The 14,364-nt window shown below is 41.6% G+C and overlaps 1 protein-coding gene across 3 annotated transcripts in view; it reads right to left on the bottom strand.

The window, feature by feature from the left end:
- Positions 1 to 14,364, bottom strand: part of KIAA0930 (KIAA0930 ortholog) — a 48,890-nt gene that overhangs the window by 22,050 nt on the left and 12,476 nt on the right. For 2 of the 3 annotated variants that reach the window (XR_013339985.1, XM_021529917.1), the window contains exons 2-3: positions 6,313 to 6,461; positions 766 to 873 (exon numbers count right to left, since the gene is read on the bottom strand). Coding sequence is in view for 2 of the 3 variants with exons in the window: in XM_021529917.1 (XP_021385592.1) it covers positions 766 to 873; positions 6,313 to 6,461 (257 nt within the window). In the remaining variant the exon portion in view is untranslated. The remainder of the gene's footprint in view (positions 1 to 765; positions 874 to 6,312; positions 6,462 to 14,364) is intronic. The other variant, XM_031503669.1, reaches the window with a different exon arrangement.

The raw sequence follows: 14,364 nt of genomic DNA, 5'->3' as shown, positions 1-14,364 counted from the left end.
TAGAGAGTTCAGAAAACACTAGCACAACCTTCCAAACAACCTGAAAAAAGGAGCAAGTGTAATAACTCTGGACAGCAGTACTCAGCTGTAATAACATCTCTGAATTCTGACTGTGGCAAATGTATCTTGGTTTTATTGAGCATCAAATAAAGGCAAAAACTGCTCTCTGCAGAGAAGCTCTGCAAAGAGACTTCTGGGAGGAAGGAGAGAGAATGAAAACAATTTATTTTCCAGGATGCGTGCCTGAGCCAACAGCTTCCTGTTCTGAGATCATAATGAGCAAAACCTTTAAGGGAACTCAAATAATTACAGTAATAGTCAGCTTTCCTAAGCCATAATGTAACACACACACAACACCAAACAACCTATAAGTCAATTAAAGAAATAATTAGTTCTAGCTTCATGTTCCTAACCCAAAATATTTTATCAAAGTTCAGTTGTGAAGAGCAGTAACCCCACAGCATGATTTGTGACACTGCATTTACACTCTTCTCTCTTAGCTGTACCAGTGAACTCTAGTAGAAATGCTGCTTAGCTACATCTCATTCATTCTTGAAAAACATTAAACTGGATGAAGCCTTCCTTTTGCAAAACTTTGTTACAGAGCATAAAACTCAGCCTAGCTTCACTGCATACAGTTGAAGCTTTTTGTAGAAAGCTATTAGGACTCCATTGAAAAATAATAAACATCTCAGTTTAGGTTCATCTAGATTCTGAAAGGCTAAATTGCATAAATAGTGAAAATTAGACAAGCATCAGCGTTACCTTCTGCAGGATGAGGTTCAAGTAGACACTCTCTTCCCAGTCAATGTCAGGGTCTCCCAGGCCAGGAAGCTTCTTAGAATCTCTGCGGTAAACTTCAACTTCAACCTGCTAAGGGAACATCACATCTCTTTGAAAACTATTACTCAGAGGTACCTATTTCCAAACATAAAACTGGAATCAGAAGCTGTACATCACATAGCTTCCTAGTTTTCCGTCAGGATCAGGATTTGCTGACAATGCAAGGCTTTGTGTGGAAATGTACTGGGGAAACACGGGATGTGTAGGCAAACAGGGAAGAAGGGCAGAATCTCTCTGTGTGGGAGCATCCCAGTTTTGGACAGGAGCTTAATTTATTTCTTGTAACAGGTATGCTTCAGGAAAAATGAAATCAATAAAATCAGGGATGCACGCATATCCATATTTCTCTTAACAAAATCCCTCAGAATCAAGTATGTCGCTACACTAATGCTCAACACAGTCCAAACCATAGCTATTGCTTATTTTCCATTGGCATAGGAGTCCCTGGGAAGACAAAATCCCAAAATATGCCAACTTAGAAAAGAGCCACAAAGATCATCCAGATCATCAGGGAAAGAGCGTGATGAGCCCTCACACTGAGGACAAAGAGATGGATGCAATGTGTGAGGAACTTACCATAACCTTCACTCCCCATGACTCTGTGTTGCCAGAGGGGTGAATAGGTAGAAAAAAACAGGAAAGAAGGCCAGGAAGAAGGGAGAGGTGGGGAGAAGGTGTTTTTAAGATTTAGTTTTATTTTTAATTGGTAATAAATTTTGGCCATTTGTTTTCAGCATTTGGGTGGTGACATGGGACTGTCATGTAGTACAGCATAGAGTTCTTTTGGAGACATCCTCTTTGCTTGCAGTGCTGAAAAAAACACTTAATGCTGGAACAGAGTCAGCAATGAAATATCCTTAAAACCTGTATTTTTATTATATGCTGAGTTCAGGTAGTTCAATCTTCCAGGCAGCCAGACAGTGACATTGATTTATGGATTCAGTTAGGAAAATCCTGTGATTTTCTGTGCAGGTCATGTGCCTGAAATAATTTAGGTTGGGAAACTCACTGGTCACACCACAAGCAGTATTTGTTGAGTCACAGGTCCTGATGTACAGAACATGTGAACCATGGCTCTGTTTAGTTCTGTCTCTGAAGCTGCAGTCTCAACATCAGTAGCTCAAGCTTTTTGGAGATTTAACAGGCCTAATGATTATCCTGTGCATTTGGCAGCAACTCTGCTCCTCCATGTTCATAGGATGCTGAAGAAAATAGGAACTACTCCAATATCCAGGCAAGCTCAGAACATATGTCCAGGATATCTTACGTTTATCTTTTTTATTGCTTTGCTCTATAGATATGGCACCTTTTCAAGTGACAAGGCACAATGAAAGGCCAAATACAACTTGCTGGTCTATCACTGAAGTTTTATCTTTCTTTCCCAGCTGTGTAACACTGCATACTTGCATCTTTTGGATTCCCAGGAGAAAGTAAAGCTGCTCTCTACAGAAAGATTAGAAATAATCAACCTTGACCTAACAGCAGTTTAAAATCATAATCCTAAATCCAACCATGTTAACCTTTCAAACCTGCAATGACCAAGACCCTTTGGAGGTGAGGATCAGGGCTTACATTTTCTAGTAGGTCACATCAGCTGGCATGAGAGGCAGCAGCAAAGCTGTTTTTGAGTCTTGACTTAATAAAGAGCGACAAGTCAAAGGGATTCCACTTTACTAAACCCTAATAAATTCCTTAACCTTGATAAAAGCTACACTACACAGTGCCTTGGTCTGCAAAGAACCTGATACAAGGGGGGTCTGTGGTTTTGCTTAAGAAGACCAAGAGAAGATGTATTTTCAAAACTTGTCAAGAAAAACTGCAAGAGTGTTACTGTGACATGCCAAGAAAAGACAGAATTAAATGTACTTCTCTAGGATCCAAGAGTCTGTGTAGTAGATATAGCCCAGAATTCAATATGGAAGTTCTGCCCTGGCATTCATGTTTTAGGAGCTTAATTGATGTTTCACCCATTTATGCTCAGTTTAGAAATTGGTGGGAAGGAAAGGAGAAGCAAATGGAAAGTCACTTAGACCATGCAGAGTGCAAAGCAGATAATTTAAAAGGCCTTTAAAAATAAAATTGATGATGGTAGAGAAGTTTACCACCAGCACCAAATGGACATACCAAATGGTACAGTTTATGACTTCAGGCTGTCGTGATTAAGCTGCATCCAAAGCCCTTCTCATTCAGTCTTAAAACTGAGCAGAACGTCTAATCTCGATCCCATCGGGTTTTTTTCTGCTTATCCTCTATTACACCTCAATTTAAAAACAAATGTTATTGCCAACACTCTTCCAGCTCCAGTAAGCACAGAAAAACCCAAACCCACAAGCAGGAGCTACTTTTAATCAGACAGTTCAGGCTGTCCAGAACTCAGACCAAAGCCTGAGAACCACTGGATCCATTGACACTTGTTCCCCACTGCTCCATTCTGTCACACAGGGCATGGAAATGACACCAACACACACCAGCACTGTCAGCATTCAGACAAACAGCATCTCCCCACTCAACCCCTTCTGTTGCTGCCATCAGTATGATGATTGCTATCCTCAAAGCTGCACAGATCTTATTTTCATGAACATAAACTAATGTTCTGAGCTGACATGGCATTGAGCCACCTCTGCCAGCACTCTTCAGCCAAAACCTGCAGCAGCCAGCTAAGCACAGAGCACATATGTAGCAGTGTTTGTGGAAGAACTACAATGAACTTGCTTCACTGTACACCCAGACTACAAAGTCATCCTCAATGTGGTCCATGAAGGAATCGTCAGCAGACCATTTGGCTCAGCCTGGCATAAAGCAGGAGCCAACAGCACAGCTCCTGTTCTAGTCATAAATGTCTCCAGAAAACTCTGAACTCTCATTTGCCTTTTCAGTCTACCCCTGGAAACCTAAATGAGAGCACAGCTTGGTGGGTGGCAAGGAGGTTTGCACTTCCATCCAGCTCCTACAGATACCAGTCTCCATCTCCCTCCCCTTTAACAATATTGGTTTGGCATTTTGGCATCATTTTTAATAGAAGAATGTCCAACACTACAAAGTAAATTAAAAATCCATGTTGTCATAATTTGATGTGTAGGAGTAGTTGTTTGGTGTCTCACTGCACTGGGCAGGCTCAAAAAATCAGATACAAGAGGAGTTGGAATTACAAAGCAGTCAAGTGAAATCAAACAGGAGGACAGCTGAACAAGTACCAATGAATCACCAACTATGAAGTTTCACAAAGCAACTGAAGTACTTCAAAGTCACAGGAAAGGTTCAATTCTCAGAAGCCATGCAAAATCCAGGCAGCCACAGGAGTTACAAAATGCTGTGTGTGCTATAAAGGCCCACTCCCCATCCCAGCTGTTACCACACACAATTCACTAACGCTGATTTTGTGGTAACCACCACTTACACAACCTCCTCACAAATAAAAATCATTTATGGTTCTTTTCAAAAGCTTAAATAATGCTCTGAGAGCAAATACAAGGGTTTGTGTCACTGTCACCTATTCACAAGAGGTTCAGACACTTTAAGCTAATGAATCAGTTAAACAGATTGATCAGCAGTCTGTGAAAGGATTTAAGCAACTAGGCTGCCTCTGAGATTCACTTTCCTTGTTGAGAAGGACAAGAGGTTAAACAACCAGGCTGAATAAAGCCATAATATAATTTGATGTGCAACAGGGATGCTTTTATAGTCACTGAAACAACAATCAGGATGGAAGTTTCCTCCACAAGTCGTAAAGCTCCAAATACACTAGCTGAAGACTGAACCACTCATCTGATAGAGAAAGAACCATATTTTTCCATCTTCTCCTTAGGGGTTGTCATGATGGAACTTGGAGTGCCAGAGAGAAGAAAGAAGATAATTCTGTCAACTTTCTGTATCTTCATCAAAAGTATGGGAAAACCTTCTGGAATCTTTTTCTCAGGGAGCTGACAACTGTGGATCTTTACACCACTACATATGAGCCCAGAGTATAGCTGGTTACAAACACTTCCACAGACACCAGGCACAAATACCTGTGATTCAACAACAGTGCCAATTACTTCCATGTGTCAGGAAATCAATCTCGGTCTTTTCCTCCTCCATTTAACTTCCTACAGCCACCAACCTTAATTCCCAGTAAAACCATTCTACCTCTTGCTTCTCTTTCCCCCACCTAAGATGAAAACTGCCATGGAATGCTAAGAAGTTTCCCAGATCTCTCATGGGAAAACTCCTGTGCAGCAGCACTAGGATACCTGACTGTGTTTGCAAGGAACAGAACAATAGTTCTTTATGAGGAGCACATTGTCTTAAATGTAGCCTATGAGAATACAGCAGTTTCTCTGCTGTTTGTCATTACTGTGTCCCAGCTCCAGGAGGCTGCTTGTATTCTGCTACTGAGTACACCCAACAGATGTTCATTCCTGATACTCTGGTCATCTCAGCCAGTTTTCTTCACAAAGTACCTGTGTGACCATTTCTTTTCTCCTTTTCTTCTCTCTTCCTACAGACTTGTGTTTTGAGTTTATAAAGTATCATCACCAAAAGGCAGAACAAAAATCAGCTTTCCAAAGAGGCAGGCAAGTTTTGTGATTTTCTCAAGTCTATAATAGCACACCTCATGTACACACACTGCTGCAGTTACAGAATCACAGAATTGGTAGGATTGGAAGAGACCTCTGGAGATCACCCAGCCCAACCCTCCTGCCAAGACAGGGTCACCTGGCATTCACAACCTTAATCGTGGTATTTCTTCATGGATCAGTTTTGCGTAACACTTGTGGTGAGCAGTGTGGGAGTCCAGGGCTTCCCTCTGGCTGCCCTGGCAGGTCTGGGACCCTGGCAGGGGTCAGGAACCCCCCTGGACAGAGCCCCAGAGACACTGTCTGTGATCTCTGTCCATGGAAAAGAGTTTTCAATCTTACAGGATTAATTACCAGCTCTGAGGGTTTGATATCAGTAATAATTAAGTGTGGCACGGGTTCAAAAGTCAAATTTTAGGAGTTAGATTAGGGGTTCACATGGGGACTAGATGGAGGAAATTGGGTGTGTCTTGTCCTTTTTCTCCTTCTTCATGCCCTCCATGTCTCACTGTGGTGTTGGCATTTTTCTGTTGGTTCAGGCTGGGGACACACTGTCCAACGTGGGTGACAGATATTGGCACGTTATTGTAAATCCAGCCCAGGGAGTTTCTGGTATTTAATGTTTGTACCATCCCACTGAGGGCAGAGCCCCACACACTGCCCTGCAGGACAGAGCTGGGCAGGGCAGCAGAACATGTGAGAGATCAACAGAATAAACAACCTTGAAACAGCACAGACCAATTATGGCTTCTGCTTTGGCAGTGGGGCTGACAGACAGAGACTTTCTACAATCTCAGAATCATCAATACCACAGATTCCGACAGAGCAGATCTGGAATTCCTTATCCTTGGTTTGCAATTCTCCAGATCTCACGCTACCTAAAGCGTCCCAAGTAAAATCCACCATTACTCACCTTTTTACCCTCTGTACTCTCCCCAGTGACGTAGGAGAGTTTCCGACGGACGTAGAAGAGCATGTCATCCTGCCGGGGAGCCCACTTCTCCATGAAATACGTTGAAAACATCCAAGTCCAGAACACAATACGGTCATCTTTGAAACACCCTAAGAGGCACAGAAGAAAGGAGAGAGAAGAGTTGTGAATGAGGATGTCACTTTTGCTTGTGCCTAACACGACACCAGAACTGTAGTTCTACGTTGTTCTGTGGTGCACAGACCTGCTGCTATCACTTGGCCTGAGCCCACAGGCTATCCTGGGATATTGTCAAGCACATTCAGCAACCAATCTGCCCCACAAGCACAGGCCAGGGCCCAGGGGCAGACCCTGGCTTATTGTAAATGTATGTGAACCCAGTAGGAAGAAACTATGATGTCTGACTCCAGAAGGCTGAATGATTTCTTTATTATAACTATGCTAAAAGTCATTAATATACTATATAAAGGAAGATACTAAAACTACAAGCCTGCTTTCTCAAACTACCACATCTAACTCACAACTCGTGAACCTCTCTGAGAGTCCAGCCCCAGGTGGGTTGGATTGGCCACCAGGCTCAAACAATCCTCACCTGAATCCAATCAAGCACTCACCCCAGGTAAACAATTCTCCAAACACATTCCACATGGGAAAACAGGGAACAGAAACAGAAATTGTTGTCTCTTTCTTTCCTCTGTGCTGCTCCATGAAAAAGTCCTGAGAGAGAGGAGAATGTGCCTGCCTCTGCTATGAAGAAGAGCAGGGCCAATGCATGAGGAAGAGCACGTCAAAGCCACACTCAAGCACTGTCACAGACAGGTGGTGACAGTACATGCTGCAATTACTGATCTGAAGCCACAAGGTGCCCACAGGTTTCTTATGGGGTCTTGGGGGATTACAGCCAGTCCCTCAGGAACTAACAGCTGATGCCTTCCTCAAACCGATACACAGAAACAAGAATGTACCTGTGACTGTAATTCACCCTCTCTCTGACAAAGGAACAAAATCCAACTCAAGGAAACGATGAGTTCACAAGCCTTGGATCCCAATTACACAATGAAAAGTGGCAGGAGAAGGACAGAAATGGGAAGAGGAAGATGCCACGAAGTCTTATTCAAGGAGACAAATGACATCAGCATCAGCAATAGCACTGCAGTTGGCCTCTCCCCAAGAAAAGGAGGCACAGTAGAGGTGACATCTCATTTTGTGAAACTCTTCAAAGCTCTCACTGTATTAAAAAAGCAAAGGGTGCTGCACCTTTTGTATTGCTAAAGATAAGAAGAGAACACAGTCCTGTGCCTGGTGACAGGGGAGCTGATTACTACTCCATGGAGTGATTGCATCCCCTCCCCAAAGCCCTACTGAGTGATAACTGGCTGTTATAATCAAGCTGTTTTAAACGTGGGGAGAGAAACAATAAAAAATGCAAATAATTATATTGCTGACAAAAAAAAAACCCACAAAAAACTAAAATAGATAGTGGGGATAATGGATGGTTATTATGTACAAGACAGCAAGACAGGTGGAGGTATATGTACACACATTCAATTGCCAACCCCTCCACCAGAACACCTATCCTTTACAAGATGTCTTCAGCACATTTTCCTACTTCACTCCATGTGCAGTATTTGCCAGAAAAAAAATCTTTCTTCCAATCTTTAATTACTGGGGTGGGCAGGAGATTAGACTTTCAAAATTTTTGGAGACAAGTATGTGAATGAAAGAAAAAGATGAAGTGTCTTCAAACTAAATAAAAAAGCAATACTGAAACCACAATAAAAATCCACTGATGGACCATGCAGAGAATACATTAATCAACATCAAGCAGGACAATATTTGAAAATATGTATATAGTTGATTTTAAAAAAGGGAGAACAGAAAAAGGCCAAAATAGTTAGTTCCCAGTGCAGGTTAATTATAAACCACACTGAAATTATTTTATTTGCATTACTGCAGTGAAGTAGTTTCAATTACTTAAAGCAGCATGGAACGTAACATGCAATCCTGAATGAACATAATGTGCAATCCTGAATAAAATCTGCACTAAATCTAAGGATTATCCTTTTTTTTTTTCCAGTGGACAAATGGAATCGAGTGGTGGAGAGATCAGATACAGGATCCTGGGCATCTTCATCATGGGAGTGTCTCCTTAGGGCACAGATGAGCAGGACTGTGTACAGCAAATAGTTACACCTGAGAGCATGCAAGAGTGGATTCCAGTGTGTTCAGACTCACAAAACCAGTCTGAAAAAAGGACAGGATCATCACTGGTCTATATATTCACACAGGAATATCAAGAAGAGGAAAAGAACTCTTCAGGTCTAAGGACAATCCTCACAGACACAAGGTCAAATGGCTCCAAACTAGCCACTGACACATATGCAGGCTGGAAATTCAAAGCCACGAAGTTCAGGAGCAGCACCCTCAGCTGGAATAGTGAAGGCAAAAATCCCTGCAGCTAAGACAAAGCTCAACTTGGTTAAGAAAATTCCTGCGGTACCCCTGACAGCCGAGGACACCGTGACCCAGTCCTGCTTCTATATTTAGCAAAGAGCAGAAAATGGCACACGTTCATCGTCATTAACTAATAGTCCCAAAGAAACTTTTTAAATCTCATGGGGTTAGAGCACCTGAATTCTCAACCTTAATTAGGTGGGGAAAGAGGATTGTCCTGAGTTCCTCTGAAGTTCTAAGAAAGACAAAGGAAAAACTAAAAAAATGAACGTACATTCTGTAAGAACCATCTCTGAAAGTGCTCTAGTGTTCAGAAATGCATTGCTTTGGTTTGCTCCACAGACAAGGAAACAAAATTAGTCTAGGCAAGGCACTCCTAGATTTATAATGCACAATCAAGTTACCTAAACCCAGCATTATAAAAAAGGGTTTATTAATCACTTCTAGATTCTTACAGTACATGCAAAACTCTGAGAAACTGTCCATGAGCTGCTGACACCATCAGGTGTGTTTCAGGCTATAAACCACAGGAATTTACTGTGCTCACCTAAGTATTTAGGGGTGGTTATATGCTATATATATGCTAAATATATATGCTATACATTTCTGGGTGGTTATACCTGCAGGAGAACAGAACTGGGTAGAATACCAGGACTTTGTGTGCACTTTTACCCGTGCTGGGGACCACAGAACAAAGTGATTCCACGGATTCAGCCTTAGACAGAAAACCTGTAGACAAAAGTGCTGCAGCACTGAACCTCTTTCAGCACTGCAGCACAATGCAGGGGAAAATCCCTGGAAACCCTTAGAGCCACATTGGATCACTGGCAATTTCAAGCCCACCTACAGCTGATGAGATGTAAAACTCTTCTCCATGCTTCAGAGATGCTGGCAGATTCTGCTGTAATTAAAACCAGCCTAAAGATGCTGTGACAGTTCTGACTGCAGTGGTTAAAGGACTCGTCTTGAAGGCAAAAAGAGCCAAAGCACAGCAAAAGGGCTGCTTTTATTCAATTCTAGTAGCAGCAGAGAGGATGTGCAACAGCACATAAGAAATAGCCTTTAAAATCTACTGTTAAATTGCATTAACTTGAAAAAGAGACAAAACATATTTATTTGTAACCAGAACTTCTTAAAACTTGAGAGGGAGAAAATCTATTACAATTTAAAGCCAGAAACTGTCAGATCCAGTATGTCCACTCAGGAATGCCTTCAACTATTACATCCCCACATTACAGCAATTTTGGTCATTTACAGCTTCTCACGTGAAGCCTTCCAGCTTTGCCAAGAAGAAAACTGGAAACATCTACAGTTGAGAGCATGTAGCAAGTCAGCTTCCTGAAAATGCTCCTCCACTAGCAAATTACACTTCTAAAAGAATAAAATGGAATTAAGAGTTCAGACTACAAATCTTAATAAACCCAACATTGGTTATATAATTATGAGACCTTTGTCATTAACAAATCCTAACTACAACAATTACTGTAACTATTCATTTACATGTATTTTATCTTCATTAAAAGTAAAATTCATGCCAACTGCTTTGCAATAAATGTCTTTCTTCTCACCTATTAGGTTTTTATGCTGAACATTCATTTCTGGGAACTGACTTCATATCCATATAGGAAATTGTGAATTTATTTTTTTTAATGCTTTTCAAAAAATCACTGGATAAAAGGAAGTGTCAGGTTATTATTTTGCTTCAAAAGAATAGAATAAAAGATTTCTCATTCAGTGGGTAATAATTTTTTCAGCATGTACCACTCAGAGCTTAGAAGAACAATAATTTCAGCTAGACAATGTTTCTTGCTCTGCTTTTATTTCTTTGGTCTGCCAGGAGATACTCCTCATTGTGAAACATTATAAAACTCATTTCATCCAACATTGCCACAGTGATCATCTGTAAAATAACTATCCTTAGATGTTTAGGAGTTAATGAAACACTAATGAAGGTCTTAACAACCTCAGCATGGTGACAAAATGAGAGTTCTAAGCAATTCACACTGTACTTTTAATTTTTGTTCTGAGTTCAGCCAAATATTCTGCAAGGAGTTTTTCCTGCAGCTCCTACTGTTTTAACTGTTCCCTCTCCTGACAGAAACTGCCTCTTCTCTATGCATCTACCCAGGATTAGAGCCAGACCACAGCAAGATTAATGAACATAAAACCAGGCAGTCCTTTTTGGTACTGGTCATTACTGCTGTGCCACAGAGCACAGACAGCCCTGCCAGTCAAAGTTCCAAACACTCAATGCATGTCTCATGTATTTAAGGACTTAACTTGGCCCCAGTGGTTATTTATAGACTTTTGGGATGGGAAGAGGAAGGCTCAGGGTGAAGAGAATCCTCAAACACAACTACCAGTTCTACAATTTGCAGGAAAAGTTTAGGAAAAGCAAAAAAAAAAAATACAGTACTTTGAGATAAAAAAGGTGTAAGAGATGGCTCTAGCCCACCTAGGAAAGGCCCAAAAGAAGAAAAAAGCAGCCAAAAGAGCTTCTGGCCTTGCAAGGCTCCCCAGCTGGAGAACACAAAGTGGAGGGCAAAGCACACAGAGTAGGGCTTAACAAATCATCACCTGAAAGGTCTCTTTCAACATTTCTTTTGGGGCCCAAAAGTTTAATTACCTCCTCAGCAACAAAGGGGAGCTCAAGGGGCATGAGGCACAACACTTCTGCACACTTAAACCATCAGAGAAAGAGAGTTTAATCAGAAGGAGATAAAACAGTGAAAGCAGAGCCAGACAGATCTAACCATAGTACCTGCCTATTTTGAAGGAACTCTTTCACTTATTTAGACACTGAATAAAAAAAAAAAAAAAAACAAAAAACAAAACCCACAACATTCACAAATTATCCAGGTTGTACAGAAGGCATGAAAATTCAAGTCAAAAAACCACCAGAAGAGGGTTGTGTGCCCCCATCACCAACTCTTTTGCAGCCCTGCCTGACTATTCCATCTATCAGGATAAGGCAATATTGTCATCCTGTCATAGAGATGCATCAGTTAAATAAATACCTTCCAAGTATTTCATTTGTAGTTAATGAGAAACATGCTTTAAGCTATTCTTTGTCAAAAATGCTCTCAGGTATGTAGCTTATGATTCTAATGTAAGCAGAGATGAGCCTAAGAGCATCCATGGAAACACAGGAAAGACACCAAGGGCCTATTTAGACACTGGTTATCAATGTGAGTATCTGGAACCACCACTTGGAGTGTCCTGACAGGAAACCACAGAACTGCAGTTTAACCTCTTCCTAAACCACCTCCCTGCCAGCACTTGGATCTGCATTGCTTAATTAAACAGTGACACAAAGAGCTTATTTTTCTTCTCTCTTAGGAGTTTCTTGGGTTTAACACTGGGGTATTTTTCTGCAGCACAATGTCTTACATTGGGTTTAATGATCAAAGTTTTATATCCAGTAACTCCACAGAGTTACTAAGAGATCAGCATACAAACACCACAAAGCAGCTACATTCAGATAATCAAAAACTGCATAGTACAAAATTAAAGAAGAAATATTTCAAATTCTCTCTGTATTACACCTCATAGAGAAACACTACTACTGGGCATTCCTGATGAGGAAATCCCTTGAAGAACACTTTCCTTTTAATTGCAAGACATACAAAACCATCATGTAAGAAGAGCCAAGCCCAAAGGTTGTTTACCCCAGTATTGTGCCTTGACCAGCCAGCCCAGGAGATGGCCAGGAGGGAGCAGAGGATGATGCAGGAGTGCATCACCCTCCTCCTCGGTACCCTCACAGTGTTTCTGTGCCAGAGACCAGTGACCCTGGCAGCTCCTGCAGGCTGGTCATTCCTCTCACCTGCCCATCATCTCCTTGGACACACCCAGACTTTCACAACCTGCAGGTGTTTGTGACCATGAAACCCGCAGCTGTTGCCATACAGGAGCTGGTTTTGCTTGGTTTGGGAATTTTTTAGGGGCTTGGGGGTTTGTTGAGATATTGGGACACAACACAAATGATGGATTTTGGACCTGATTAGCATAAGAGATTTGATAACGGGATGCCCTGGCAAAAGCAAACAGAACTTTGAGGATTAAAAGAAGATTCAATCAGACTGATTTGCCAGAAAAAGAAAATTTCATTAAACTCTGCAAGCAAGAGATGTGATATGCATAGGTTTCTGTATGTGATTTTAACCTAGTCACTGTAGCAAACATTACTAGTTGTCCTAAAGCAGTATATAAGCATTGGTAGTCCACAGTAACTTTGGATTCTGACCACTGAATCAGTCTTCCCCATCTCTCATCACCAACAGGGGTTTTCTTTCCTACCAATTTCCAACTCTAAGCAATGGTTTTATTCCCAGAAAGGCCCAGTGAGCAATTGCTGCCTCCACACTGTATCCACAGCATCTATTCACAAGGACCTTGTGGCACACAGGACCTGAAGCCTCCCTTTGCCAGGCTGACAAGCCCTACCCTGCTAGACAAGTTCCCCTGTACAAAAGTCATCCCCAGAGCACCTCCACAGCCCTTCTCTGAACTTTTTCAAGTCTACAGTATTAAAAATGAGCAAATGCCACACACCTTTCTGCACTTTGGGCTGCACTGAACACAGGAATAATTACATCTCCCAAACTAGGCAGTACCAACTTGCTCTGTGAAGATGATGTTTGCTACTCAGCGAAACCCAGGGGCGCAGTTTCTGATGCAACAAATTTTGGGGTACAAACACGCCTTTCCACAAAAGCATTTCCTCTTCTTCCCTGCTCTTCATACCTCACTGCAGAGCTGGAGCACAACTAAAAGGAAGAACCCGTGTGCACAGGTAGAACAAAAGTGCAGATTTCACATGTGCTTGTGCACAAGGGGACACATCACCAGGCCTAGGGGAGGGGACCTTAGAGCATCTGCAGGCAACACTTCAAACCAGTTTCACAGCCACGTCTGCAGCTGCACAGTTTTGCATTAAGAAAATTCATCCCAGACCTCTTCACCTTAAATACATCTTTATCAACAATACCTTACACAGGAAAGCTCACTAGTTAATATGCTTTGATTTTCCAAGATTAAATTTATAAAAACCCACTGCATCAGCAACGGAAACCACTCCTCCCACCTGAGAAAAAAACCTTGCCACTGAAGAGCAATCGACCAACACAAGTTTCTCAGCTGCCTCCCTTGCCCTTAAAGATCTTGTACAGATGTTTCTGAACCCAAATAATTATTTTCTGCTATTTTCTGTTTTACTGAATTTCCCCCAAGAGAGAAGGGATTCACAGAAGTAAACTTGAATGTGGCTTTAGGAACATCTGCAATAACAAAAGCAGAACAATACACAACACCAAGGGGTTCTGTTAATTGCTTTTTCTATGGCAAATTGAACACCTCCTGGTACAGAAACCAGCCAAAGGCCAGTAGAACAATTCCCACAGAGAGCTGTTACCTTCTGAGAGAAGGTACACCACAGCTCAACTACCGTGGTGAAATGCTGAAAGCATTCTCTTTCAGATTTGGGATTTTATTTTGGTTTTGGGGCTTTTTTTCTTCCTATTTTCTTACCAAATTAAGATTTTTCTGCCCAGTACTCACCTCACCATTCTAGATATCAAT

Source organism: Lonchura striata, chromosome 5 (genome assembly GCF_046129695.1).
Source record: "Lonchura striata isolate bLonStr1 chromosome 5, bLonStr1.mat, whole genome shotgun sequence".
NCBI classification, from domain to species: Eukaryota; Metazoa; Chordata; class Aves; order Passeriformes; family Estrildidae; genus Lonchura; species Lonchura striata.
The sequence above is the reverse complement of the archived record's forward strand: the minus strand, read 5'-3'. Positions and strand labels throughout refer to the sequence as shown.